The sequence below is a fragment of the Daphnia magna genome, unplaced genomic scaffold (assembly GCF_020631705.1).
Source record: "Daphnia magna isolate NIES unplaced genomic scaffold, ASM2063170v1.1 Dm_contigs224, whole genome shotgun sequence".
Lineage (NCBI taxonomy): Eukaryota > Metazoa > Arthropoda > Branchiopoda > Diplostraca > Daphniidae > Daphnia > Daphnia magna.
This window is the reverse complement of record NW_025533187.1, coordinates 56,246-84,174: the sequence shown is the minus strand read 5'-3', so window position 1 is coordinate 84,174 and position 27,929 is coordinate 56,246. Positions and strand designations below refer to the sequence as shown.

The window sequence follows — 27,929 nt, the reverse complement described above, 5'->3', positions numbered from 1 at the left end:
CATACCATTAGATTCCTCTTAATCATGTAGAGCCTTTTGGGTAATCACGTAACACTGCACATCATTCGATTACTCTTAATTAAGTAGTGCCTTCCGGTTAAGCTTCTGGTTTGCCGTATCGGTTTTTTCGATTTTCCGTCTAGTTCGAAAGATAATTGACCCTTTCCATGAATGTTTTGTGTAAAAAATATTTTTTATGACCCATCATCCGTAAAAGTTGATAACCATGCAACAGATAGCTTATTCTTTTTCACACGGCCACACTAGCCATGATTAGATGTATCTATCTGATCCCCTCCAACCGATTAGACCCGGCGAGAAGAGATTAGGATTAGCGCCATTTTGTTTTTTAGAAAATGGGGTACCCTTTTGCTGGGGAAATGACCTTGCTGCTAATGACCACCTGATGGTAGCCTTTTTTACGGCCTACCTGATGGTAGCCTTTTTTCGGCTTACCTGATGGTAGCCATTTTTCGACTTACCTGATGGTAGCCTTTGACCTGATGGTAGCCTTTTTCGGTTTACCTGACGGTAGCCAAGCCACGGCATTCGTCCATTTCTTTTTGATTCGGTGTTCTGATTAAACTTTGCTAAGGATTTTTCGCTATCTCTTACGGTTTCTGAGTTATTTGACTTCAAAGTTTTTCTTTGATATTTTTTGACCAAAAATAACCTCTCCGCTTATCTTTTTCAGGTTGGCTGCTGCTGTTTAGTATATTTTTGCCACGTTTGTATGTTCCCTCCCCCTACTCTTAGTGTCTCTTGGTAGAGCGTGCGAGTAGAAGGCGGTCTGGTGGGAAGACTCTGATTTTTAGCCGATGCTGGAGTCCATCTCCCTGGCGAGATCAGAGTTGTGAAATCGGAACTGTGGCATTGTCTTATAATCACTATTCTGGGACTCTATTCTTCTCTACCCGTGGGCTACACATATCGCATTCATGCTTATGAATTGATATATGTGTAGCACAACTCCTTTATCGGAGGGAACCGTGGGATAAAGGAAGGGCGGAGCGACAGAATAGTGGTCGTCCGAGTCATCAGCCACATGGTGCGGCGAAGGGCGAAAGATCAAAGACCCGCCTGACCGTAACACAGCCAGCCGCCTTTGCCACGTTTGTACTAACCCCCCTTTTTGGAAACTTTATGAGATTTTGAGAATAGCTCTCTCGTTCAGTGGGCAGACCTTCAGACTTACGAGCGTTGACGGTTCCACTGATCACGCGGACGGGTCGTTCGGAAAAATAACCAGGAGGAGTGGGATTGGACTAATCAATCATTACCTTTTACAAACTAGAGTTTCAGGAACGTAGAAAATTTAATTTCAAGCTTTCACTAAAACGAGAGATTTTAGTTGCGGAAGGGCACTATTCTGTGGGATTTTATTTGCGGAAGGGCACTATTCTGTGGGATTTTATTTGCGGATGGGTACTATTCTGTGGGATTTTTCTTGCGGAAGGGTACTATTTTGCGGGATTTTGCTGCGGAAAGTGAACTAAAATGCGGAATCCAATCGCGAAGAGGACACTTATTTGCAGAATCCACTCGCGGAGAGGACACTAATTTGCGGAATCCACTTGCGGGAAGGGCACTAATTTGTGGAATCCACTTGCGGAAAGTGCTACTTTGCGGAACGGTAACTGCGGTTTTCCAGTCTTTTTATCAACTTTTGAAAATGAGAGTGACCCTTTACGAATTAGAGGGTAAAGCCAAAAAAACCAGGAAACACTTAGTTCTCAGGTTCCCCAGCGCTAAAGGGAAGACGGGTAATTGGGACTACTTCTATAGGGCAACTGAGGAATAAATTCTATCCGATGATACAATGATCCCGAGTTACTTTGTACAATTACCATCGACAGCTCTAGACTTTCATGCCTCCCTCTCCGTACCACTAAGAACAAGAAAACTTACACCAAGATTAACCGGGCTTATTTTGGGAGACTAGATGGGAACATAGAAGGAACCCTCATCTCACCGGAAGAGGGTGAACTTTCAGGTAGTCTTAGTTGGGCACATTACAATAACACAACCCCACGACAAATAACACCTAAGTCAGCTTCAACAACTACAGATATCTACCATCGCAATCCAGGGGGGGTTATAATAAAAAGAAACACAGGGCAATCACCACAGCTTCCACCACCTAGCGTCAGTTTTACTACACCAGAAACAACATCCACACCACCAAACAATTCAAGCCGGGGCACACAAACACAAAGGGATAGCCCGCTGACGATCGACCTGACACCAGGCGGTCACGAGGAGCAAACCCTAACACAAACACTACAGCCGGCATTAGAATCACCGATTGGCCACGAGGAGCCTCCTAGCCAGACTCCGTTGACGTTCAATAATAACACACCCAACACACACAACGCATCCACAGATACATTAGAGAGTTTGGTCATTTTAGCGGAACAATCAGAGGACACGGAATCACTCTCTATACTCGACCTCTTACCTCCACCAGAGTTGCCGGTAGAGGCGCTCCTGGAACCTAAGTGTATTCATATAGGGAAACTCTTAGCTGAGGTTGAAAACGTGATTGCTGCCAAAAACGCCATATTAACGAGTTACCTGATTATTATTGCCCTCCAATTATCCCACTAGCCAAACAGTTTCAATATCCATCCATGCGTAGATTAGCAAATAAAGACATCCTTGATAACCTTAATGCAGCGATGATGTCCTGCGCTAGAGAATGCAGCCTTGCATTGATTAAAGCTGAAGAGGAGGTTGAAAAACAACTTAGGAAAGAGATACTCGATCTCTTTTTTTTTTTTTTTTTTTTTTTTTTTTTTTTTATAAAAAAAAAAGTTTTTTTTTTCCTCTCTCCCCCCCCCCCCCCCCCCCCTTTTTTTTTTTTTTTTTTATTGGGGGGGGGGGGTTTTTTTTTTCTCCCCCCCCCTTTTTTAATTGGGGGGGGGAAAAACACAGGTTAAAAAATTCCAGGAAAAGGAAAGGGGGGAAGGGGGCGGGGCCACCAAGGAAGCTCCGGCAACCAAGGTACCTGATGCCAACACCGCACAAAACAGAAACGAACAAAACAAGGAGACTGAGAAGAGAAAAGGAAACACAAACAGGAATAAGAACAGAGGGAAAAACAATAAAAACTCATGGAAAAACAATAAAAACAATAAAACAACCAGTAAAGGTGGAAATAAAACGACAGAAAAGACAGCACTTACCCAAATAGCCGCCCCTAGAGTCAGTTCTCCCCAACCCTCTACAAGAAGACAGGTGGCCCCAACACCACCAGTGGCCGCCCGAACGAACAGCAACCCCCCGGCTAAACGAACACTATCACCAACAGTTCAAATACAGCCACACTCTCATGAACTGTCAAAAAACGGCCACAGATATATAGCACCACATCTCAGAGAAAACAGGGGGAATCAGAACTCTCGTTACACAAATCCACCACCACCAACACGAACAACAGGCGCACCCTCCTACCCACCCCCGGCGACATTCCGTTGGACCCCAACAGGGTGGGAAAGGATCCAACGCGATGAACCAACGGGACGGAACGACCGTCGTACGGGTTCGGTCGCTCGGTACCAACCTCTTTGCTACGTACCAAACGAACCCGGGTAGGAAACAATACTGACCATTCTTAATCCGATGTTGATTTTAGGTCGGTTCACATCGTAAATGCGTTATAAGTTACATGAGATTGGTCCATGGTTGGAAATATATTGGAATGTGGTTTTTCAAAAACCAACTCAATTCCATCCTGGGCCATTCTTAGAAAGTTGAGTTTTAACGATGCATGTATCCCGCTACTAAACCAATGCCGATACAATTTCGAACCTTTGCTGTTGTTCGATATCGACTAGCCAATAATAATCCAATGTCCGAAACCCAAATTTCAACGATGTATATATCCCAATATTTATCCAATGTCAATACAATTTCGAATTTTTGATGCTGTTCGATATCGAAATGCCAATGGTGCCCCAAAGTCAGAAATTCAAGTTTAAACGATATATATATCCATATACTAATCCAATGTTGGTACAATTTAAAAATTTTGCTTTTGTTCGATATCGAAATGCCAATAGTACCCTAAAGTCAGAAACCCAAGTTTAAACGATATATATATCCATGTACAAATCCAATGTTGGTATAATTTCAAATTGTGGCTCTTGTTCGAAATTGAAATGCCAATAGTACCCCAAAGTTAGAAACCCAAGTTTAAACAATATATAAATCCATATACAAATCCAATGTTGGTACAATTTTAAATTTTTGCTCTTGTTCGATATCGAAAGGTCAATAGTATCCCAAAGTAAGAAACCGAAGTTTAAACGATTTATTTATCCATATCCCACATAGCAACGGGTAATCTTTAAGACATTTAAAGGATATCCGGTAGTCCAAAAGACATCCCGGACTAAAAAAAGATGTCCTTAGGATGTCTTGTTAGGGATATTTTGGTACAAGGACATGCCTGACAAAAAAAAGATGTCTTTAAGATGTCCCGTCAGGCCTACTTTTGGGACAAGACAAAAGAAGACTAAAAAAGGATGTCTTGAAGACGTCCTGCCGTGGATACTTTAGGACAAGGGCATGCCAGACCAAAAAAGATGTCTTTTGGATGTCTTGTCGGGGATACTTTGGGACAGGGACATGACTGACAAAAAAAGATGTCTTTAAGATGTCCCGTCAGGCCTACTATTGGGACAAGACAAAAAAAGACTAGAAAAGGATGTCTTTAAGATGTCCTGCCGGGGATACTTTAGGACATGGGCCTGCCTGACCAAAAAAAGATGTCTTTAAGAAGTCCTGTCAAGAATACTTTTGGACAAGGCCTTTTCGGACTACAAACAGATGTCTTAAAGATGTCCTGTCGATGATTCTTTTGGACAAGGCAGTTTCGGGCTATGGAAAGATGTCTTTAAGATGTCCTGTCAGGGATACTTTTAGATAAGGCCATTTCAGACTAAAAAAAGATTTCTTTAAGACTAGAAAAGGATGTCTTAAAGACGTCCTTTCGGGGTTACTTTATGACAAGGACATACCAGACCAGTAAAAGAGGTCTTGTCTGGAATACTTTTGGACATAGCATTCCTGGACGATAAAAAGATGTTTTTTAGATGTCCGGTTGCGAATACTTTTGTTCATTGGCATTTCTGGACTATAAAAAGATGTCTTTAAGAGGTCCGGTCGAGGGTACTATTGTGCATAGCATTCCTGGACTATAGAAAGATGTCTTTAAGATGTTCACGAATAAACCAATCTTGAGAATTGGCTATGATACCGGCTAAAGATACCTTAAGACATCTAGACAGGATGAATTTGTAACAATTTTACTAGTACATTTAGAGACTACTTTAAGTTGTCTTGTGGATTTCTTTATTTTCTTTTTAATGGGAAAACTACAAATGAATCCAACGTCGGAGAGGTAGGCAATCTTACTGCCTTATACAAAATATCATTTATGTTCCAACATAGAAAGCCAGAGGGGGATGACACTAGAAACTCTCCAATTACGGATGACTGACAAGGATAAGAATAGACATCAGGTTGGCATTCATATTTCTTACCAACTGCTACCACGAAATTTGTGCATTTTACAAAATCCGCTATGACAACAACAGACATGTCTTTAAGAAACACACAATTATCGGCGTCATGATCACATTTTAACAGCCCCACTCCTGAAAGTTTAATGGATTTAAATTGAGATCCAATACAATTTGCCACGATTGGTTCACTGCTGTGACTACCAAAGAATTCGATTTGGTTTGTTGCTCCTAAGGTTTGGGTTAAAACGTTATGATTTTGCATTTCTTCTAATATCCGATTGACAAGCTGTTGGAGGGGTTGGCCATTTTTTTTAAGGTATCTTTTCATTTGGCCGTAATAATTTTCAAAACGATAGGCGCTGAAATCATCCAGCGGTCCAAACCTTAACACGTCGGAAGCCAAATGAAAGAGCGCATGAATGTTGTAAGACATAAACAAATCCGAATAAAGAGCTGTGGCTTGGACAATGAAACGGGACAGTAACGCGTCAGAAAACGCGTTGTCAGTGATTGACCAAGGTTCATACGACAACAACTTTACAGCAACATGGAGCAAAAGAAAATGACTGTAAAATGGAGGAGAAAGAAACCGCTTGAAAACTACTACTCCAAGATAATGCAGAAAAGTTCTAAATTCAGATGATTTCCAACGAGAAAGTTCTTTAGTTGAACGAGGCTGTCGAGCGAATTCTGTTCTGGAAATAAACTTCCTTAATTGTTGAATTATATAAGAATCGATGAGATCAACAGTTTCATGGTGTAACGTAACGTTTGGAATATTTCTTTTCTTTCGATCTGTTCCAAAAATGAAAACCATGATTTTTTTCATGACCCCAAGATCAAGGAGGTGCATTGGATCTAATGGGACATTTTAACCATATCTAAATAATGGAGATTTTCGAAGAAGAATTGATTGGCAATGGTGATGAGGAACACACTGCTTCTCCCTAAAAGAATGATTTGTGCGCAAATCCCCAACGAAAGAACCAAATCCTGTGCACCTGGCACAACCATAACGTTCGGAAGAATGCCCTTTGATGCACAAAATCATTGCCCTTGCAGGCGCATCGCAAATGAATGAATTAATTTTAACGGAATGGCGTTTTTCGCCCAAAAAAAACCAATTTCGTATAGGGTCTCTGCTTCCGATAAGAATTCTAAATCCAATAAGAAATCATTTGAATTTGTTGGTTTGGAAAAACCGTGAAACACACCAATGGGGAAAGGAGGTGAATCTTTAAGAAATGGCAAATAGCCAACGATTGGCCAAAACTGACTACCGGAACTATTGGCGAGATGGACACCATCAACTCCGACATTTAAAAGTACGGGATCAACAGGTAATTTGCGTACATTCAGTAACGAGAGGGTATTTAATATTCCTTTTTCGATACCAAAGTGGTAATATTTACCAGGTAGAATTGGTTTTAGCATCACCGCCTTCCTCTGAGTTTTCACAAGAATCCGAGTCGACAGTGGAAGTTCAGGGTGGTATTGATTCAAAATTTTCAACAGTTGATCACACACGGAGAATTCTACGTGGTTTTCAATTTTCCATGCAGCTAGCTGTGACCAAAGTGAATGTTTGCCAGATAAATCACTTTGTGACAGTTCGTTATTTCATTCTTGGGTTGTTGATGGAGGAATTTCCACATCTGTCTCACTTTCTTGTGTTTCGCTAGAATGGCCATCAAAGAACTGCAACCCCGTGATAGGTACTGGAGGTTCTTTTACCAAATTAATACCGAATAAATTTCCCTTCATTTGATTTACATTATAATTGCTGCCTGAAAATGTTGGAATTGTTAAATTGGATGAAATAGGCCCACAGTCAACTAAAAAATAATTCAATTCCGTTTTGGGACAACAGTTTTGTAAAGTTGTATAGGTTGTGTCTATCAAAATATTTTCAAAATCCCCCAAATTTCCCTATTTCAGTTTGAAAAGGAAAAATCACATTTACAGCTACCCGATCAGCTGCGTTTATTATTTGTCGTCTGTAACTAGTTGCAGTAGTTGAACACTGGAATGTAAACAACCAACCCGATCAGCTGTTGCGATCTGTAGTTTGTTTACAGTTCAGACTACAATAGGGTTTCAAACTAAAATAGAGAAATTGGGGGATTTGATTATATTTTAATACAAACAATCTAAAAAACTTTTAAAAAAAGTTGTTCCAAAACAAAATTCAATAACTTTTTACTTGATCATGGCCCTATATCATCCCATTTTACAATTACATTATTTTCAGGCAGCAATTATATAAGTTATGCAATTAGGTGCAAATGGTATGCTTGGGCTAATATGTATATATATACCTGTAATGATTGGGAACTAGGGATTTGAGTTACAGCTAAGATACCGGATTCATCAACTGAATGGTTGGAAATCACGTCTATTTCGTTAACTGAATCTGACGATTCGTCCGTGGTTTCAATACCATACATGAAATTTAAGTATGACAAACGGTTCTGATATTCTCTTCTATGTCTTCTGTCCGTCATTACCGGTACCCAAAATTTGAAACCAAAACGATCAAACTGGAAAAAAAGGAATTTTTGACTAACGGGCTATTTAACACTAATAGGAATAATAAAGCAGTCACCGATAAACAACAAAGCAGACGACTGCAAACGACATTGTCACAGTAATGTTTAAAATGATTGCCGCTTAAAGGCAAATTAAAGGAATAATTTTGGAAAAAAAATTGGGTAGCATTTGCCTACTTTATGTAAAAATTATATTATTGGTACAATCATCTGATAAAGTTAGAATAAAAAGTACCAAAACCATGTGTCGCTGCTTAAATATAGGCTTTCACATCGATAAATTGATACTAGAGTGGCACAGCGGGCAAATATTAGTCCACGATAACAAAGATCCATGGTTCGATTCCATCAAACAGTTGAATTGTTGCTTTTTAGGAAGTTTTTAAGGAAAGCAGAGAAAAAGAAAATTCAAGGGAAAATTGCTTTATAACATTTTATTAACATTTATAACATTTTGTAATCGTAATCACCGAATTGGTAGATTAGGATATACGTAAATATTTCTTCCTACTTTTGGTGGACTTTTTTAGTAAAAAAAAGTACGAAAAAAAAAAGACGAATCGCAAACAATATGGCAATACCGAACCACGCTGGTGAAAAATAAAAGCCCTTCGCTCTCAGCTGTCCCACTGTCCGTTGACTTCTCTTGGAATAAGGTGAAACTTAAGTTCGGTGAACCAACATCTTAGTTTTTGTATACTATACATCAAGTGATAATGACTACGTATTTAGTTGTGAAATTCCGCGACTCGACTAGAGCAAATGAAGTAGTTCCAGGCTCATGGTTTCGTAACGGAGAGTGTGCATTGCCTCTAAAAAATATTCACCGTGCCGCTGAAGAGTGCACAGTTCTCAAAACGGCATGGAGGCGCCATGCTTGTACTATTGTATCAACTCACGGTAATTGTGTTTCTACTTAATATAAGGCTCAACTAATTTATAAATGTCATTTTACAATAGATTCTTATCAAAAAGCCTTAAAAAGAAAAGAAGAAATGGATACCTCAGAATCCACTGAAGCATTTATTAGCAGTTGTGGGAAAAATCTAAGATCGGAAGGATCCAAAAGGATTCAGCGTCAAAAGGATGCTATTGCTCAACGACCAAGTATACAGTTATCGCTGCCGACTTTGCACTTTGTTTCTCCAGATGAAGATGATATTGAACAGGACGTGGTCGAAACTGTCGAGCTAAGTTGTCCTGTATTATCCAAGGGTTTGATAGCAAATGTTTCGTTTGCTGGTGAATCTGATGACAGTATGCTGGAGGACATTGCAAATACCAAAACATTCAACGACGGTCCCGTTACACGCCCAAAAGTCGCCCATTCCCCCTGTCAAGCAATAACTTTCCCTCGTACGTCACAAGAGATTTACCAGCCTAGGACCAGAAAACCGCCAAGGGGTAGCAAATAAAAAAATGTAAGAAAAATAATAATTCGTTTTGCATTGCTAACATTTTTTTTTAGTTTCGCCTGAGCGACGTACGTCTTTCGAAAAATATGTCATCAGAATACTAAAAAGTAAGACTCAACATAATAAGTAATAGTGATATTGGGCCGGACTATATTGGCAAGCTTTTTTAAGTATTAGAAGTTGTCCTATGTAGCATTGGACTTGTATTTTCTGGTTATTTATAGTTGTCAAACATTCAAAATAAAAGTGCATATTTCCATATTTTCTGCTTCAACAGAGAAGGCATTGTGGTGTTCATGAAGAGATCCGACGCCTATGTGTTATAGTCTTGCCGTAGCTGAAACCATGCGTAATTAAATTTCTGAAGACTTTGCCATCTAATGATTTATACGAAAATTAGCTGATTTTTTTAATGTCAACCTATTCGGTATAGTATGAACTTTCCAGTTCAGACTACAGAGAATAGGTGGAAATCTTTTTCAACAAATCAGGTAATTTACGTGTAAATTATTAAAGGGCAAAGTCTTCACAAACGTCTTCATGGTTTCAGTACGACAAACTATAACACAAAAAGTAACGGATCTGTCATACAAAAATACCTTTTCTAGCGAAAGATAAATAACAGTTTACTACTAGTTTACCTACCTTTATCAAAAAAAGAATTATCTTAATGAACTTAATATCTTCTAGATCAGAACCGATACTTACGTGTTATGGCTAGAGAAGTTGCCGAAGTAAAAAGTGAGCAAAAAGAACTGCGGAAGCTTTTGCTTCGTCGGACGTCTATGGCCGAAGTTAATAACAACACCGAAGACATTGGACTACCGGCCTTTCAGAAACATGTCGCACTTCCTCTACAATCTGTAGAAGATTTTAAATATTTTGAAGAAGAACTATTAAAGGAGGACGTCAGAAAAAACCTTGTAAGAGAAATTTTTCCCTGCAGAGAGTATGGTAATACACCCTTGGTTCCTTCAATATTGCTATTTTTCCTCTCGGAAAAGAGATACCCTCTTACGGGGTTTACTATGCAAAAAAACGTGGGTTTTAGGTCGGGGTGATCGGGTCAAAAATCCTTTATCGCTAGAGGGCAGTCCCACCGGGTGGAAAATCTCTCTTTTGCCCCGACTTTGCTCCGACCCACAACACTATTTTTTTCCATAGTAAACCCCACAAGAGGGTATCCCTTTTCCGAGATTGAAAAATAGCCATAATGAAGGAACCAGGGGTCTATGACCACGCAGAGAAGCATACGGCGATCGTGTGTACCTTACTACATGTCATATCGTGGCTAATAATCAAAATTTTTTTTTGCTCATAGGTGTACATGCTAAGAAGCTTTTTCGAAAGAAACTTGGATGACACAGTGAGACGAATATGGAGAGAAGTCATGTCTTATGACTTAATGAAGCTTTACACCTGGAGCGGAACGCCGAAACCCAACAGCGGGAAAGAAAAAGGACTGGCCGTAAAAGGCTCAAGATTGTTACTAGCGGTAATTGAAGCTGTGAAACACGGCGAATTCGAAGGAACAACAATCCCAAAAATTGAAAATATTACCCAAATTTTCATCAGGAAAGCTGTCGACCGACTAAAAACTAAGCGATAATAGCTAACTCATTATCAAAGACCCATGGTTCCCTCATTATGGCTATTTTTCCTCTCGGGAAAGGGATACCCTCTTGACCATGACCATGGCTAACTTTAATATTTGTATTTTTGGTCTCGCTGGTGTAATAAACATGCCAAAATTAATACTTTTTATTGTCTTTTATGTGTCAAAATAAAAAGCTTGGCTGGGTCGTATAAAAGTCTCGTGGGGAATCTGTAAAACTTCTTCAAGGCGTCCATAAGCATTCTTTCGGAGGTTCGACAGGACGTTATAAGACTGGATTAAAGTATTCCGAAGGATATCTTGGGGATATCTTTTTAAAGTCTTTTTGATGTCATGAAGATGTATTAAAAGAATCATACAGTTCATGTTAGGACAGCTTAAAATCTTTGGAAGGGATATCACGGGGATATCTTTAAGAAGGCTTTAAGATGACATACGGATATTTTTATGAAATCACGTTGATGTCGCAAATAAATACTAAAGATATCATGGGGATATCTGTAGAAAATCTTTCAGACGCAAAAAGTATATCTTTAAGAAATCCGCAACATGATATTGGGATATCTGTAACAAGCCGGAAAGATACATTATATGGATATCGCAATGAATTCATTCAGATACAAAAAGCATATGTTTAAGCAATCCGAAAGATATCAAAGGATATCTTAAGGATATTTTAGAGATGTCTAAATGATATAGCTTTAAGAAGTAAAAAAGATGGCATAACGATAGCTGTAAGAAATAAGAAAGATAGTATGAGGATATCTTTATGAAATGTTAAGGATGTCAAAAGGATAGCTTTAGGAAGTCAAAAAGGATTTTTAAAATATCAGAAAAATATCCTTTGAAATTTCCTTTACATATCATAAAAGATGTACCTGAGATATCCTTTAGGATATCTTCAGGATGTCTCTAAGCTGAGCCAAAAGATGTCTTTAAGACCTCTTAGTCCCGGTCAATTAGGACACAAGTAAGAAGTCTTAAAGATTGCTTAAAGACATCTTCTGGACGTCCCCATAAAGGACTACTTGACATCATTTGGATTTCTTTAAGACAGCCCGGTGCTGTGTGGGATACTAATCCAATGTTGGTATAATTTCAATTTTTTGTTCTTGATCGATATCGATTAGCCAATTATAAGCCAATATTGGACAAACAAGATTAAACGATCTTTATACCACGATACCAACCCAATGTCGATGCGATACGAACTTTTGTTGTTGTTTAACGATAATATTATTGGTATGTATGTATATATGTATAGTTTTGGGGTAGAAGTTGGGGAACGGTAAAACCCTGTTTTTGGAACTGGTTTTTGGAACCGGGTTTAATTTTAGCGAGGAATTTTTAACATAGGTCCTACGATGTTAGTGTTACCTAGTCTCATCATTCGATAACTGATATAGGTGCAGAATTCCATCATTGGCCGAGCATTGGCTTGCCAATAGAAAGCTTGTGCTTTTGTGCATCAATCCAAGCCTATACGAACATCGGCTTAATTTTGGCGAATGCTGTTTCCTGCCCGGGTATATATCGAACAATAACATAAATTCGAAATTGTATCGACATTGGATTAGTATCGGAATATATAGATCATTTAATCTTTTTTTGGCTAATTTTGGTTTAGTATTGTCAAATTGATATCGATCAACAGCAAAAATTCGAAATTGTTTCAACATTAGATTAGTATCGGGAGATAAACATCGATTTCTGACATTGGTTTATTGTTGGCTAATCAATATCGAACAAGAGCAAAAATTTGAAATTGTGCCAAAATTGGATTAGTATATGGATATATAAATATCGTTTAAACTTGGGTTTCTGACTTTGGGGTACTATTGGCATTTCGATATCGAACAAGAGCAAAAATTTGAAATTGTACCAACATTGGATTAGTAGATAGATATATATATCGTTTGAACTTGTGTTTTTGACTTTGGAGTACTATTGGCATTTCGATATCGAACAGCAGCTAAAATTTGGAATTGTACCAACATTGGATTAGTATATGGATATATATATCGTTTAAACTTGAATTTCTGACTTTGGGGTACTATTGGCATTTCGATATCGAACAGCATAAAAAATTCGAAATTGTATTGACATTGGATAAATATTGGGATATATAAATCGTTGAAATTTGGGTTTTGGACATTGGATTATTATTGGCTAGTCGATATCGAACAACAGCAAAGGTTCGAAATTGTATCGACATTGGTTTAGTAGCGGGATACATGCATCGTTAAAACTCAACTTTCTAAGAATGGCCCAGGTTGGAATTGATTTGGTTTTTGGAAAACCACATTCCAATATTTTTCCAACCATGGACCAATCTCATGTAACTGATAACGCATTTACGATGTGAACCGACCAAAAATCAACATCGGATGAAGAAAACAGAATGGTCAGTATTGTTTCCTACCCGGGTGTGCTTTTTAAATTTGTTATTTTAATTACATTTTTTGTTGTATTTTTGAAATGTTTGGTCTAAATTAACGATTAAACATGAAAATGAAATGATTGTGGTATAAATTAGTATCTATAATCAGTAAAAATAATAGAACTGTTACCACGTACTAAATTTAAGCTAACTTTGGTTTTCACTGGGAAATTTTTTCTAAGTTCTTAACCAAATTCCGGAATTACTCCGGAAAACATTTTACTTAATATGTTTAGAAATAGCTAAGTGGATAATGCGTCTGAAAGATGAAGTAGTTGTGCAGTGGTCTAAGGTTCAAATCCGGTAAATACGGCTAGGTTTGTCTTTACTTTATATTACGATGAATAAAGCTATTGTTTTGTTTTAGGCTACTATTTAATTTTTGATGTTGGAATGTTGAATGTTGGTCCAATGTTGTTTTGCGCCATTGTTGGCTGCATATCGAAATCGCACATCGGCCCGGGTCATTTCCAACTTGAGTCGCCAAACCTTGTCCATTTCTGTTATGCCACTACTGATAAAATGATCCCGGATAAACACTGCTCGCCAATGTTCTACCAAAATACATTTATAAAATTGGTTAGGTGTTCAATTTTTAACATTGATACAATGTTGTTTTTCGCTGTTATTGGCTGAAGATCAGAATCGCACATCGGCCCGGGTAATTTCCAACTTGAGTTGCCAAACCTTGTCCATTTCTGTTATGCCAATATTGATAAATTAATCCCGGATCAACACTGCTTGCCGGTGTTCTACCAAAATACATGTGTAATATTGGCATAGCAGAAATGGACAAGGTTTGGCGACTCAAGTTGGAAATGACCCGGGCCGATGTGCGATTCTGATCCTGAACCAATGGCCGATTCTGTATCGGCAACAACATTGGACCTAGATAAAATTCCTACCCGGGGAAGGGCAAGATCAAAACCGACAGGGAGGGAGGAACTGCTTCAGGATATAATTTGTAACGACGTAGGGGCACAGCTTGATGAGGGTGTAAGAGAAGCCTTAATTAAAGGCCTTTCTTTCATCCCACAAGTAAATTTTAATAGGGAAACACTAGAAAGGGACTTAGGGAAATTAAGACGTAGCATAAATCTGAAATTACACTTGAATATGAATGGGGGTGGGATTACAAAACCAGCATGATATCTAGGATCCTTAAATCAGATTGGGAACCACCTGAGGCATTAAAAGAGTCTAATATACTCTGGTCAGAGCTCTTCTCTACCGAAATACTGAAGGGAAAGATAGGGACCAACTTCTCAACCAGCGCTTTCAAAGCCTGGAAGAAGCTGACCAATGACACACGCTGGTACGTCTTAATAGCAGATAAAGGGGAAAAAACAGTTATTTGGAGTAGGGAAGATTACAAAAAAGAGGCACTTAGACAACTAGGGGATAAAAACACTTACATGGGGCTATCAAAAACAGAGGCAGAGGGATACCTAGGGAAAATACATAAACACAAAATCATAGTTACAAATACACTTGAAAAACATAACTGTATCACAAAGGCGGAGGGTAGTAGAGTTAGGAACCAGCAGTTCTCGTTACCTGCCACATATTTTCTCCCAAAAATCCATAAAGAGAAGCGGGAAGACACCGGGGCATTCGCAGCAAGACCAATCATAGCGGCAGTAGGTAGTCCTTTCAAGGCTCTAGATGAGTACCTTGCTAAGCTTGCGGCTTGTTTACTACCGTGCATCCCGGGATTACTGATAGAAACAGCAGCGCTTTTAAGGGATTTGGCAACAGTGCCAAATCTCCCGCCAGGAGCTAAACTGTTTTCAGCAGATGTAGTATCGCTCTACCCGTCTATCGACTGGGTAGAAGCGGTAGACGACTCAACCAGCTTCTATATGGAACACTTTGACGTAGTTAAAGAATTTTGCGAGAAAAATGACATGCTCCCTCCTCCTCCACACCAGATCTTTAGATACATACTACAGATGCTTTTAAAAAACAATGTCTTCCATTTTCAAAATGAAAAGTACTTCAGGAAGCTTAAGGAAACAGCAATGGGTTGCTCGATGTCAGTTTTTATGGCCAACGCCTTTATGTATAGAAAAACACGACACCTTATTGAGAACCCACCAGCCGAGCTTCTTTATTTTGGAACGTACATTGATGACATTGTAGAGATATGGAGAGGGGCGAATGAAAACATTCCAAACCTCTTTGAGGGTGTAGTTGATGACAACATCAAACTCACATTTGTCTACGGTGGTAAAACACTTAAAGCCCTTGACTTGCTAATAAAGATGGAGGATGATGGCTCACTGTCGACTCTTCTATATAGGGAGCCGACAGAAGGTACCCAATTCGTACATTGGACCTCAACACATCCAGTAAATCTTAAAAGCTCAATCCCATACGCCCAACTCCTTATGATCAAAAGGAATTGTAGTAAGCACTCTGAATTCACCCGTGAGGAGAAGACACTCCTACACAAGTTCAGAATAAGGGGCTATTCTCAGAAGGTTCTAGACAGCGCTTATAGAAAAGCTCTCCTTAAGGATCGAGCCGAACTATTGAAGACAGGGGGGGAACCAATAACCAACCAACCAACCAATACCTCGACACAGGCGACGAGCGCTTCACGTTAGTCTCTGACTTCCATGAACCGCTCGTCCTACCACTGAGTAATAGCATACGATCCTTTTACACGAATCTACACGAAACACCACTTATCACAGAAAGAGTACAACGACTCGGCCCCCAGCTTCCATTAGAACCTCCAAGACTAACTTTCAGAGCAGGTAGATCTCTTGGTAGCTCACTAGGTTCAATCTTCAAGAAAGGGGAATGGAATTCTAAGGAAGGAGACGATGAGTTGCTGTGTTCACGTGCTTCGCACGTGGACCTGACTCTTAGTAGTTCCAAACCCTTTGTGCTTCGTGCACAACGAACACTACATTTTGACTTACCACGTAGGTGATAGCGTCCATCTTGGTTCGTGTACTGGAAACACGAACACTACATAGAGTTAGGAAAAACTTGGGTATTATTGTGCTCCGCACGCCAATCTGACACTAGAACACAACACTAGAACACAACACTACACTTAGACCTTGAAAGAATGGGTTTTCTACCACATGGGTGATATAGTTCATATTGGTTCATGTGGTCCGCGATTTAACCTACAATACACTGTGATACCATGAGTTTTAACTTCTATATGTAAACAGAATCAAATATACTTGTATTCAATGTAAATACACTGTGATATTATGAGTTTACACTTCTAAATGTAAACAGAATCAAATATACTTGTATTCAATGTGAATACACTTTTATACCATGAGTTTTAACTTCTATATGTAAACAGGATCAAATATACTTTTATTCAATGTGAATACACTGTGATACCATGAGTTTTTACTTCTATATGTAAACAGGATCAAATATACTTTATTCAATGTGAATAAACTGTTATATTATGAGTTTATAGTTCTACATGTAAACAGGATCAAATATACTTGTATTCAATGTGAATACACTGTGATACAATGAGTTTTAACTTCTATATGTAAACAGGATCAAATATACTTTTATTTAATGTGAATACACTGTGATACCACGTGTTTTTACTTTTATATGTAAACCGGATCAAATATACTTTTATTCAATGTAAATACACTGTTATATTATGAGTTTATACTTCTACATGTAAACAGAATCAAATATTCTTCTATGCAATGTGAATGCACTGTTATATTATGAGTTTATACTTCTAAATGGAAACAGAATCAAATATACTTTGTGTACAATGTGAATACACTGTGATACCATGAGTTTTTACTTCTATATATAAACAGGATCAAATATATATTTGTATTCAAAGTGAATACACTGTGATACAATAAGTTTTTACTTCTATATGTAAACAGGATCAAATATACTTGTATTCAATGTGAATACACTGTTATATTATGAGTTTATACTTCTACATGTAAACAGAATTAAATAAACTTGTATTCAATGTGAATACACTGTTATATTATTAGTTGAGTGTCAGCTCGGTTTGTATCAAACCAGAGACGGTGAGGATTTTGTGTCTTTTGTGGGGGGTAATAAACTGGTCCGTACGTATTTGGAAAATGAGGGATCGGATTCTGATCTTCAAGGGTGACGGCAGGGGTGTAACGTGGTTGAGGTCGAACAGGGGTCTGATCAGTTGACTGAATTTTGTACAAAATAGCGTGATCCCGATCCGGTGTTTTGTGTTCAGTGTTATTGCTAGGGTTTCGAGTGGCTGGATGAGAGAGTAGGTTCCTTGTCGTGTCGTGTGTTTGGTACTCGCTTCTTTCCGGAGCGCTGTGGTGTAAATCTGCGCTACGACCGCGAATTGGCCCGTTATTTTCACAAAGTGGAGAATGGATCTTATTTCGTTGACTGCAGCGGTCACAAATGCACACAAAGGGCTGTCAGCTCGCTCGCTTCGTGCTGCCAGAGTTGTAGAGCTTTCGTGAATTTCTTCCTTTCCACGAGTTTGGTTAAGTTGTGCAATAGTTCTGAAAAGTGGGGCTGGAGTGGAAAGTGGGAATGATGGTCGCACGTCTCTAGATATGCACGCTGAATGGCCTGTCGGAGGGGATGGATTTGCTGTTTGGATGGGGTGCTCTCTAGCTCCGTTGTTATCCAATCGATTATTGCACTGGCTTGTGGATACGCTGGGCGTATGTGTTTCAGCTCTTGCCGGAGTAGATGGGCGTACTGTTTGTGCAATGTCGCAATCCTCGTCGTGGTGTTCCACTTTTCCATGCGTGGAAATTGTTCTTAAAGGGTATTCTATGATATCGGGGCTTATTTCGTCTCCGCCGATAGCGTTGCTGTGTTGGCTTAGGGCTGTCAGGATGTGTTCGATTTCGATGTAGGGCGTGAAAGGTAGGGGATTATTGATGGCGTTTGTGGTGGAGTTGAGCGTGTTAGGTGTAATGTTTCCTTGGGGAGTACTGGTATTTGGTGGTGGAATATGGAGATGCCCTGTGAGACGGTCGACTAATTCGAAAAATGAGTTGCTAGTGGGCGGGGGAAGGTCTGAAGTGTTTGGAATTATGGTCGAGAGTGCTTCTTCGATAGTCTGGTTGTCTACACGATCTTGGTGGAATGTGGTGGCCTCGTTATTTATTACACAGATATTTTGTATTGGCTGGTCAGTGTTAGTTTCGTCGGATGGGGTGTTATTTGTTAGGACCTTGCTGTTTGCTGGGTCCGTTTTTTTCACTTACTGAATTGATAGTGGGCGTTGTGTTTGCACTATGTGATTCAGGGATGACAGTAATTTGCGGGGCTTGGGAAATAAGGCTTAATTGCGTAGTTATGGTTTCTGTTTTAATACTGCCTTCGTTGGAGCTTTCGGTACTTATTGATAAATTGGTTAGATTTGTCACTTTTTGGGTGTAAAGAAATTTGCAATCCTGGTTATAAGTGACGGATTTACGTTGTCAGTGTTTTGGATGCGTATCTTCTTAGATCGTAAAATAGCCTCAGGATTATCTACTTGCTCTAAAGGTACGTAATTTAGCGTTGAACGAGTAGGTCTCTTATGGGAAGGAGGAAAATTGTGAGGAGTGTACGTATTAGGCTGAGTCAGATCAGCCGTGAAAGGGGGAATTTCAGAGAGTTCAACGGGAGCGTTATCAGTTTTATTAGATTTTTGGAAGAAGGTACGTCCAGTTTTAGGCTTAGCACCCGTATACAGCGACATTGTAAGTGAGTTTGAAAACCGCTGCCACCAGATGTGTAAAGGAGTACACGACGTTGTCATGTTGTCTCCAATACGGAAAAGTTTAATTTAATGCGGCGTCTTTACTCACAATGTCTTGTATACTTAGCAAGCATAAAACAACACGCACGAAATAAATAAAAAGCCGTGTATTATAAACCGATTTGCAACAGGTAACCGTAGAATAATTAAACAAGCTCGTAAATTGAGGGAAGAAGACTCATGACACTTAAAGGTTACCAATGGGTACTAACTTCAAGGCATAGACGTAATAAAGTAAGAGTCAAACAGCTACTTAGTGATTACTTAAAGGGGTACTTATTCTGCGGCTTGCAAGAGTTACGGTAGCGGGCTCGGCGGGAGAGCGGCAGAGGCCTAAGTTGGCACACGGAACAGGCAGAGTAGATCTGACTGACTTTTGGGAGTTTGCGGTGGCTTTTTATATGTTAGTCATCATCCCGTGGGGGACATACGGGACAATGTTAAGGTATAGGCGGACAAAATCGGGCGGTATCGGGCGAATTTGGACGTCACGAAGAGGTATAGGCGGACAAATTCAAGCGGTATCGGGCGAATTTGGACGATTGTTAAAAATAGGCCGGGCAGTTTCGGGCCGTTTCGGGCAATTCCCAACAGACAAAAATATATCTATTTTTAGCTACGGCAGGTTAAGGCCGTTTTGGGCGGCTTTGGACAAATCATAAAAGTTTCTATTTATAACGGGCGTGCCGAGACTTGTTCTCTCCGCTTGTTATATTTTCTAGAAAGTCTAATAACTAGGTCAACTAGTGGGGTATTAAGTTAAGGGGAGTTTAAGAAATAAGGTCTTAGTTTAATTAAGCAAAAAAATAAAAGGGCAAGAAGGGGCTTCGCTTGGCGTTTCGTTACATCGCTCCCCGTCATACTAGATTGCGTCCCGCAATCCAAAAGAAAATTCAGGGACCTGTGGGTCGGCTGCTTCTCGGCTGGTAAACCGCCGTAGGGGGAGGACGTGGGGGCTTACAGCAACATTTCCATATCAAACCACAAAATCCGAGGGCGTAACAAACACGAGCGATCAGTAGGAAAATAGCGATGAGCAGGATGATGAATGAGTAGACTTTAAAATTCTCGAACCAATTGGTAAAGGTTCCGAGACCTGCTTTCTCGGCTGCGGATACGACGATAGCCGATGTCCCTGTAATTTGATTGGGGACAGTCAGGGAATGTTCGTTCATGGAGGCTGTGATATCGGCCATTATATCCATTGGGCTAATGAGGGCTTCCGTATAAGCGGGGTTGGTTTGATGTTGATATTCGAAGAAGTTGACGTCTTGATATCGGAAAGCGTCAGCCAAATCACGCTGTGGGATGACGACGGATGCTTCAACCGGTTGCCACGTGTTATTGCGATAGGCGTGAGGTTTGTCGTTAAAATTCACGATACCTCCAGCCCAGTAGCATGGCGTAAAAGCAGTGAGTTCCCAACCGGACCGGCCAATGGTGAAATTGTTAAACCGCGGTTGAGGTCCACAAGTGGTTGTATCCGTCGTGAAATTTACTGTTGTAGGGGTGCATTGTAGGGCTGAGACGATGTTTCCGGTGGCGATCAGTTTGATGCATTGCCGAAGACCCAGCTGTGCGGCTGCCAGCCATCCATTGTATTGGGCAGTTGACACGGCTTGTGCGTGTTTAGCACGTCGTTGGTCACACTGCATGCTCTGGATGACGCGGATAAGTTCATTTTCGTGACGGATGGCGGCGTCCTCTAAATACTGGATTCTTGCGTTTTGTCGGATGTTGATATCTAAAGGGTCATTTCTTTTTGTCACAATATCCTTGATGATGGATGGTACGGTAACTGCGGACGGTCCCAATGGGTATTTAATGATGAACAAATGGTTGTCTCCGATCACGGTCCAACTGTCTATTTTTTTATCGCATTTCACGGTTTGGCAGCGTGATGTCAACCGTACGTGAAAGTCCAACTGTTTGGAGTCGTCTTGGAGGATCCAAGTCCCTTTCGTTGAAGATTCGTACCAGAATCCCACGCCTTTCTCTAATTGTCGGATTACGATATCAGTTGGTTTTCCGTAGGTGTCGATCCAAAATAATGTTAGATGGTTATGGGATAGAGATCCATGGGATACGTTGGTTTTTCCTAGTGGCGTGTTTATCATGTCTCCTTCGTCAATTCGGGAAAGGACGACTTCTTCTAACATACAGTTGACTGTAACCACAGTGGTGGTTCTTAGCCAATAACCGAAGTCCTCCGGTTCTTGGTTAAATATCCATTTGTTTTCTGATTTCATCATTGGGCTCTCGTTGCATCGCCTCGATTGTCTCATTATATCACACTCTACCGCCGTCGTTTCCATGGCGATGCGTTCCGGAACGGTAATAACTTGTCCTACGAAATTGATCGTGATATGCTTAATTGATTTCCATCTACCACAGATGTATCCCGGGAAGTTAAAAGCTGCCTTTTTGTCGGTCATGACTCGATAGTCGACTTTCGTATTCGAATTGCGTGTGGCAGGTTCGCAGGAGCCATCGGAAAATTGGAGGAGTCCGACTCCGCTGGGTTTGTTGCAGTCGCATGTCGTGGTCTGGAATGCATTGGTTGAGGCGAGCAGTAGGAGTAGCGTGACGAGGGTCGGCATTATCTAAGGTAATCATAAAAACACCTTGATTTACTACCGTATTTCCAGGCAGGAAATGTTTTGTTTTGTTTTTTTTTTTTTTTGTTTGTTTGTTTTTGTTTTTGTTTGTTTTGTTTTTTTTTGTTTTTTTTGTTTTTGGTTTTTTTTTTATACACTTATAGGGTTTGGGGGGGATGGACATATATGTGGAGAGCAATGGCATATGGCCGTATATTAATATTATTATCTATCTGTATCTAAAACATCCTATCTTATATGGGGTAATAAGCATTAGGGGGCCGATGGTCGGATAAGGGGAGCTACAGGGGGAAACATGGCGTTGTCGCAGGGGGGCAGTGGGGGAGAGTAAGATGAAGATGGAGGGAGAAGTGAGAGATGGCGAAATGGACTGCCGCAACGTACGTTTGCATACGCTGTTTGTATCCGGTTTTATTCCCGACATCCTAAATTGTGGGGGGGAGGGAGGTGGTTGTGGTGGGAGTTCGTTTATTGAGGGGTTTACACGAAGAAAAGCGATTCACTATTGCAGGAGCGTGCAGAGGGGTAAGGAGTGGGGTTGGGCGGGTTATAGTATCGGATGGCTGAAAATGTAGCCTATTGAATCGTATAGCTGTTGGAGCCTTATCCGTTTTTATCGAAAGCATCCTATGGTATGAAGGGGTGGGGAACAGTCTACGTGACAGTCGTGTCACGGAGGGTTATTATGGAAATATGGCAGGTTGATTTTTCGTTTACCGTAGGAGTGGGAAAAAGGAATGCAAGGGGAGTGCTATATGGCTATATGAATAAAAGGGTGAAAATATCATAGAGGGCGCACCATATGGTTGCCTGGGGCGTTTCCCCGAGATATATGTACGGCAAAAATTTTACGGGGTGGAAGTTGGGTAAAGGCAGAATGAGCAAGGGTGATATAGAGCAAGGAGATGGGGAAAACGGTAGACGAGTTTAGACTTAGCGTATCAACTACAATTTTATTGCTAGTTTCATCCGCGTTTATCGGGCGCATCCTATATGATGGCCGATACGGACTCTCGGGAGTTTATGCAGCATTAACAGTGTCTCCCGAAAAACAACCCAGTTTTTATTATAAGTATTTATTTATTTATTATTATTGTCACGCGGTAAATTGTCGTCCTTTATACGATTTACTGTACGTGGAAGTTCTCCTTGTTTTCCCTTACTATTCGTAGAAATTCTCCTTGTTTCCCCTTGTTCTTAAACGAGAAAATACATCAACGTGATCCTTACGCTTGTTGTTCTCCGAACAGCACAAACGTTCTGTTGTGAAGGAAAAAAAAGGCAAGAAGAGGAAGGCTCAAGGCGGTTAGACAGAGAGAGTAGGAGGGGCAGTTTAGTTTTGAGTGTGACTAGTGGTGGTATTGTCGAGTTAAGTCGACAGTGGAAGTGTTTTTTGGGAGTCTGTGCTCTTTCGAATAGTGCGAGCCAGCTTCCAAAATTACATTTATTGAGACTGAAAAACAGCCTAAGTGATTACGCCCGTTTACAACGTGACATTATTATTCTTATTATTATTTTTATTTATTTTTTTTTTTGTTGTGTTTTGTTTTTTATTTTATTATTATTTCTTGTGTTTTTTGTTTTGTTTGTTTTGTTTAGTTTTTTTTTTTTTTTTTGTTTTATTTGTGTTTTTTTTTTGTATTTTTTTGTTGTTGTTGTTGTTTTTTTTTTTTTTTTTTTTTGCTTTGTTTTTGTTTTGTTTGTTTTTGTTTTGTTTGTTTTTTGTTTTTTTTTTTTTGGTATTCAATTGACAAAGTTTTTTATTTATTTATTTATTTTTTTTTTTTTTTTATTGGAAAAGCGAGAAAAACATTTTTTTGTTGTTGTTGTGTTACATAGTTATAACACATACATAGTGTATAAAACAAAAGCTAGCACTAAGGAAAGTAACATAAAGAAGAGCTCCCTTTGTTTTATGCCTGGACGTGTGGGGGCCATGAACAGTCCCGGTGATGGAGTTGCTCTCGGCAGCTGTAGGTCCATCGTGGACATCCGGCTGTAGGAGGCCGGTGGCCACGTTGCTGGGGGGAGGCCGAATGGTGTCCATCTCCGCTCGCTATCTCCACCCGGTTGGGTGAGCCGCCCCACGTAGCGGTCTAGGGCGAAGATGTTCTCCCAGTTGGGAGTTCCATCCGGATGGCTGGTTATGCTCGGCAGAGCGTTCCGGTTCACGAAGTACTCATCCAGAGCATCATCGGAAACGTAATGCCCCAACTCCGCGGAAAGGGAGCGGGTTTCTGGGAGGCTGACGGTCTCGTCGTCCTCCGTGATGGTATCGTCCAGCTCAACGGTGTCGTTGAACGACGTTTCCATCCTCCAGATGTCCTCGATGAGACTCCAGTCTTCATCCGAGATGATTTGGGGAGTAGACATGTTTGCTGTGTGTTTGTTGGGGAAGGAATGGATGCTTGACGTTCGTTTTCGAGGTCCTTAAATACTCATTTCTCCGCCATTCGTCAGCGTGTTGTAGAGTTAGTGAACTTTCGTTGGAGGATCTTGACCTAGGCTGTTCGGTTGTAAACGGCTAATTGTCCCACGAGTGTCGTCCAATGTGCAGCACTGAACTTTTATGTCCTCTCTTGACCTCGATTTGTTTATTTATTAGGTTTTTAAATTTCGGCGATGAGACGCGTCTTTGGTCTAATTGTTGACCTGGCGCGTAGCCGTGGAAGATTTTTACTTGAAACACATGTTTCGGTGGGAGTGTCACACATGTGTTCGGGAACCATGTCGTCCATTGTTTGCAAGGTTACACTCGGAGGTGTTGAAGTCGCGTCACTTTGAGATTCACTACTTTCCCCTTCCGTGTCTTCCATAATATTGTTTTGTTCCGTCACGTCGTGCTCGTAATCATTTTCACTTTCCTGTTGTTTTTCTGTATTAGTCTGGGTGGCGATGTGTTTCCGGAATCGGTCTCTTGTTTCGACCGATGATTCGATATCCGGTATCGGATCGTCCATCCATAACATAGTTTCGTACAACGGCTTAAGCCTGTTACAATGCACTAGTTGGCAGTTGTATGAATTGTCTGCTATATCCACTGTGCGGTTGGGGTATACTTTCACGACACGATAAGGTCCTCGGAATTTCGAAGTGAACTTCCTGTTGTCGCCTTTTTGAACAACTCTGACGTCTAGTAAGACTCGATCTCCCGGTTTGTAATCGAAGACTTTCGCCCTTTTGTTATATTGTTCTCTTTGTCGTTCCCTGGCTTTTTCATTTTCCTCTCGTGCCCGGTGGAAGCTGTATCGTAGTCTTTCTAGGAGTTTGTCCACATAACCACCTGATGAGGGTACGGCTTCGGGAACTGCCCCCAAAATTTTGTTTATGGGAAAATTGCAATCCCGGCCGTGCATCATGTAGTATGGAGATTCGTTTGTGGACGAATGGACGGACGCTCGGTATGCAAAACAGATTTCCCCCAGCACATCTTCCCAATTATGATGTTGGCCGTCGACGAGTTCTTTTCTTAGCATAGTCGTTAGGGTACGATTAAATCTCTCCGTCTCCCCATTGCTCGCTGGATTGTATGCTGTGGTGAATCTTTGTTCGATGTTGAGTTGCTTGCAGAAGTATTTAAATAACCCGGACGTAAAATTCGGTCCTCTATCTGAGACGATGGCCAGTGGGGGCCCCATGGGTCAACACAACGTGTTTATACACGCATTCTGCCGTAGTACGGGCAGTTTGATCAGGTAGGGCGACAGCGATCACGTACTTTGTGAAGTAATCGGTGATGACGCAAATACAGTTGTTTCCATTAGGGGACACGGGTTGGATAGGGCCTAAAAAGTCTATCCCGATTACTTGAAACGGGAATTTTGCTAGCTCATGAGGAAAAAGGAAAGCTCTGAGAGTAGAGTTGGTGTTTGCTATGCAAACTTCGCAAGCAGTACAATATTCTTTTATATCTTTTCTCATCGTGGGCCAGTAGTAATGATTTTTAACTTTTAAATAAGTCCTGAGATATGCCAGATGACCGGAAATGGGTTCGTCGTGCATCTGCTTCAACACTGTTCGGCGTAAGGTAAGGGGTAGAACCACTTGGGGATTTAAAAAATTTCTTCTGCTTTTCGACGTTGGAGTTTCTATTCGGTAGAGTATGCCGTTTGTAACTTGGTAGAGGCTAATTTCCTTTGCCCAGATTGGCATATTTTTTTCGTTTTCTTCCGAAAGAACTCCATCGTTGAGGTATTCCTTTATTGACTGACATAACGGGTCCGCGGCCTGGCTTGCTAAAATGTCCGGGTACGTCTCGTTCGTTCGAATATGGGCTACACGGAGGCGAGACAGACAATCCGCGTTTTGGTGCACACGTCCTGGTCGATATTTAATTTTGTAATTCGTGCCGGCTAGTAAAATAGCCCATCTGCCTAATCTTCCGTTGTTGTCTTTCTGTTCCTCTAACCACTGTAAGGGACGGTGATCGCTGATGACCGTAAATGGTTTATCCAACAAGTAGTGTCGGAAATGTTTAATAGAGAATACGACGGCTAAGGCTTCCTTTTCTACAGTGGCGTACTTCTGCTCGGCTGGTTTTAATTGGCGACTGGCGTATGCGATAGGTTTTTCGACACCGTCTTGTATTTGCGAAAGGACGGAGCCGATTCCATAATCGCAAGCATCGGTGAAGAGCAGAAATTCAAGCTCGAAGTTAGGGTACGCAAGTAGTGGGGGGGTGATTAGGCAAGTACGGAGTTTTTCGAAAGCAATTTGGTCTTTATCGGTCCAGGTGAAGGGTTTTTTCAATGCGTCTTTGTGTGTCTTTGCGGTTAAAGGTTGCGCAATAGATCCAAAATTTTCGATAAAGCGTCTGTAATACCCAGCTAGGCCTAAGAACGATCGTACTTCTTCCGCTGATGTTGGAACTTTATAAGTGGCAATTTTGTCTATTTTAGCGGAATCAGGGCCGATGCCGTCAGTAGAAATGACATGCCCCAGATAGTTCACTGATTGTTTCATGAATTGACATTTCTTTAATTTTAATTTAAGTCCTGCGCCTTTAATTAGGGAAAAGACTTCTCGTATGTCATTCAGATGGCTCTCGAAGGAATCGGAAAAAATTATTACGTCATCTAAGTAAACTAAAGCTTTTTGTCCTGCTACGTCCCTAAGTATATGGTTCATTAAGCGCTGAAAAGTCGCGGGTGCATTACATAGACCAAAAGGCATCCTAACAAATTCGTATAGATTATTTTCTACAATAAAAGCAGTTTTTTCTTTAGAGGATTCCTCTAGTTCGATCTGCCAGTATCCTGATGCCAGATCTAAGGTCGTAAAGAATTTTTTTCCATACAGCCTATCGAGGGTGCCGTCGATTCTCGGAAGTGGATAAGAGTCTTTTTTTGTTAAATTATTTAATTTCCTATAGTCAATGCAAAAACGCAATTCCCCCGATTTTTTTACCACTAAAATTACTGGAGCTGCCCATGGGGACGTCGAATGTCGTATTACGTTTGCTTGTAGCATTTCTTTTATCTGTTTTTCTAATTCTTCTCTTTGGCCTTGGCCTGTGCGATAGGGTCGAAGTCGAATAGGTCCTTTTCCTTCCGTATCAATAAAATGTTTTATTAATCCTGTACTCCCTAAACCAGAGTCTTTTGTCGCGAATAAATCAGTAAATTCGTTTAGAAGCGCAGCTAACGGCTTTTTATATTGTGGGTCAACATCCACATCTGTTTCAGGAACACACCCTTCAGTGGAAACGGTCTCCCGAGAAGCAGAGTCTTGACCTGATGATACTTTGCCTATCAGTTGACAAGAAAATTCTACCTCACCCAGGGGACTATCTCTCGGTAGAGTGTGTGACATATTGGAATTGTTTTCTACAACAATCTGATATTTTCTGTTTTCGTTCGTAGCGTTTACGAAATTGCCTATGTATATTCCCTCTGGTAAATCCATACTCTGGGAAAATAAAAAGAGAGAGCTAGTGCCTAATTTATCACCCTGCTCTTTTAATGTGGCCTCTACAACTTGAGAAGATCTAGG

General features: G+C 40.5%; 1 protein-coding gene across 1 annotated transcript; it reads right to left on the bottom strand.

Annotated features, from left to right (window-relative positions):
• Positions 1 to 20,141: 20,141 nt before the first annotated feature.
• LOC116931618 lies at positions 20,142 to 21,850 on the bottom strand. The gene has a single exon (XM_045167545.1). The coding sequence runs from the start codon at positions 21,753 to 21,755 to the stop codon at positions 20,214 to 20,216; it is 1,542 nt and encodes a 513-aa protein (XP_045023480.1). The 5' UTR covers positions 21,756 to 21,850; the 3' UTR covers positions 20,142 to 20,213.
• Positions 21,851 to 27,929: the final 6,079 nt, after the last annotated feature.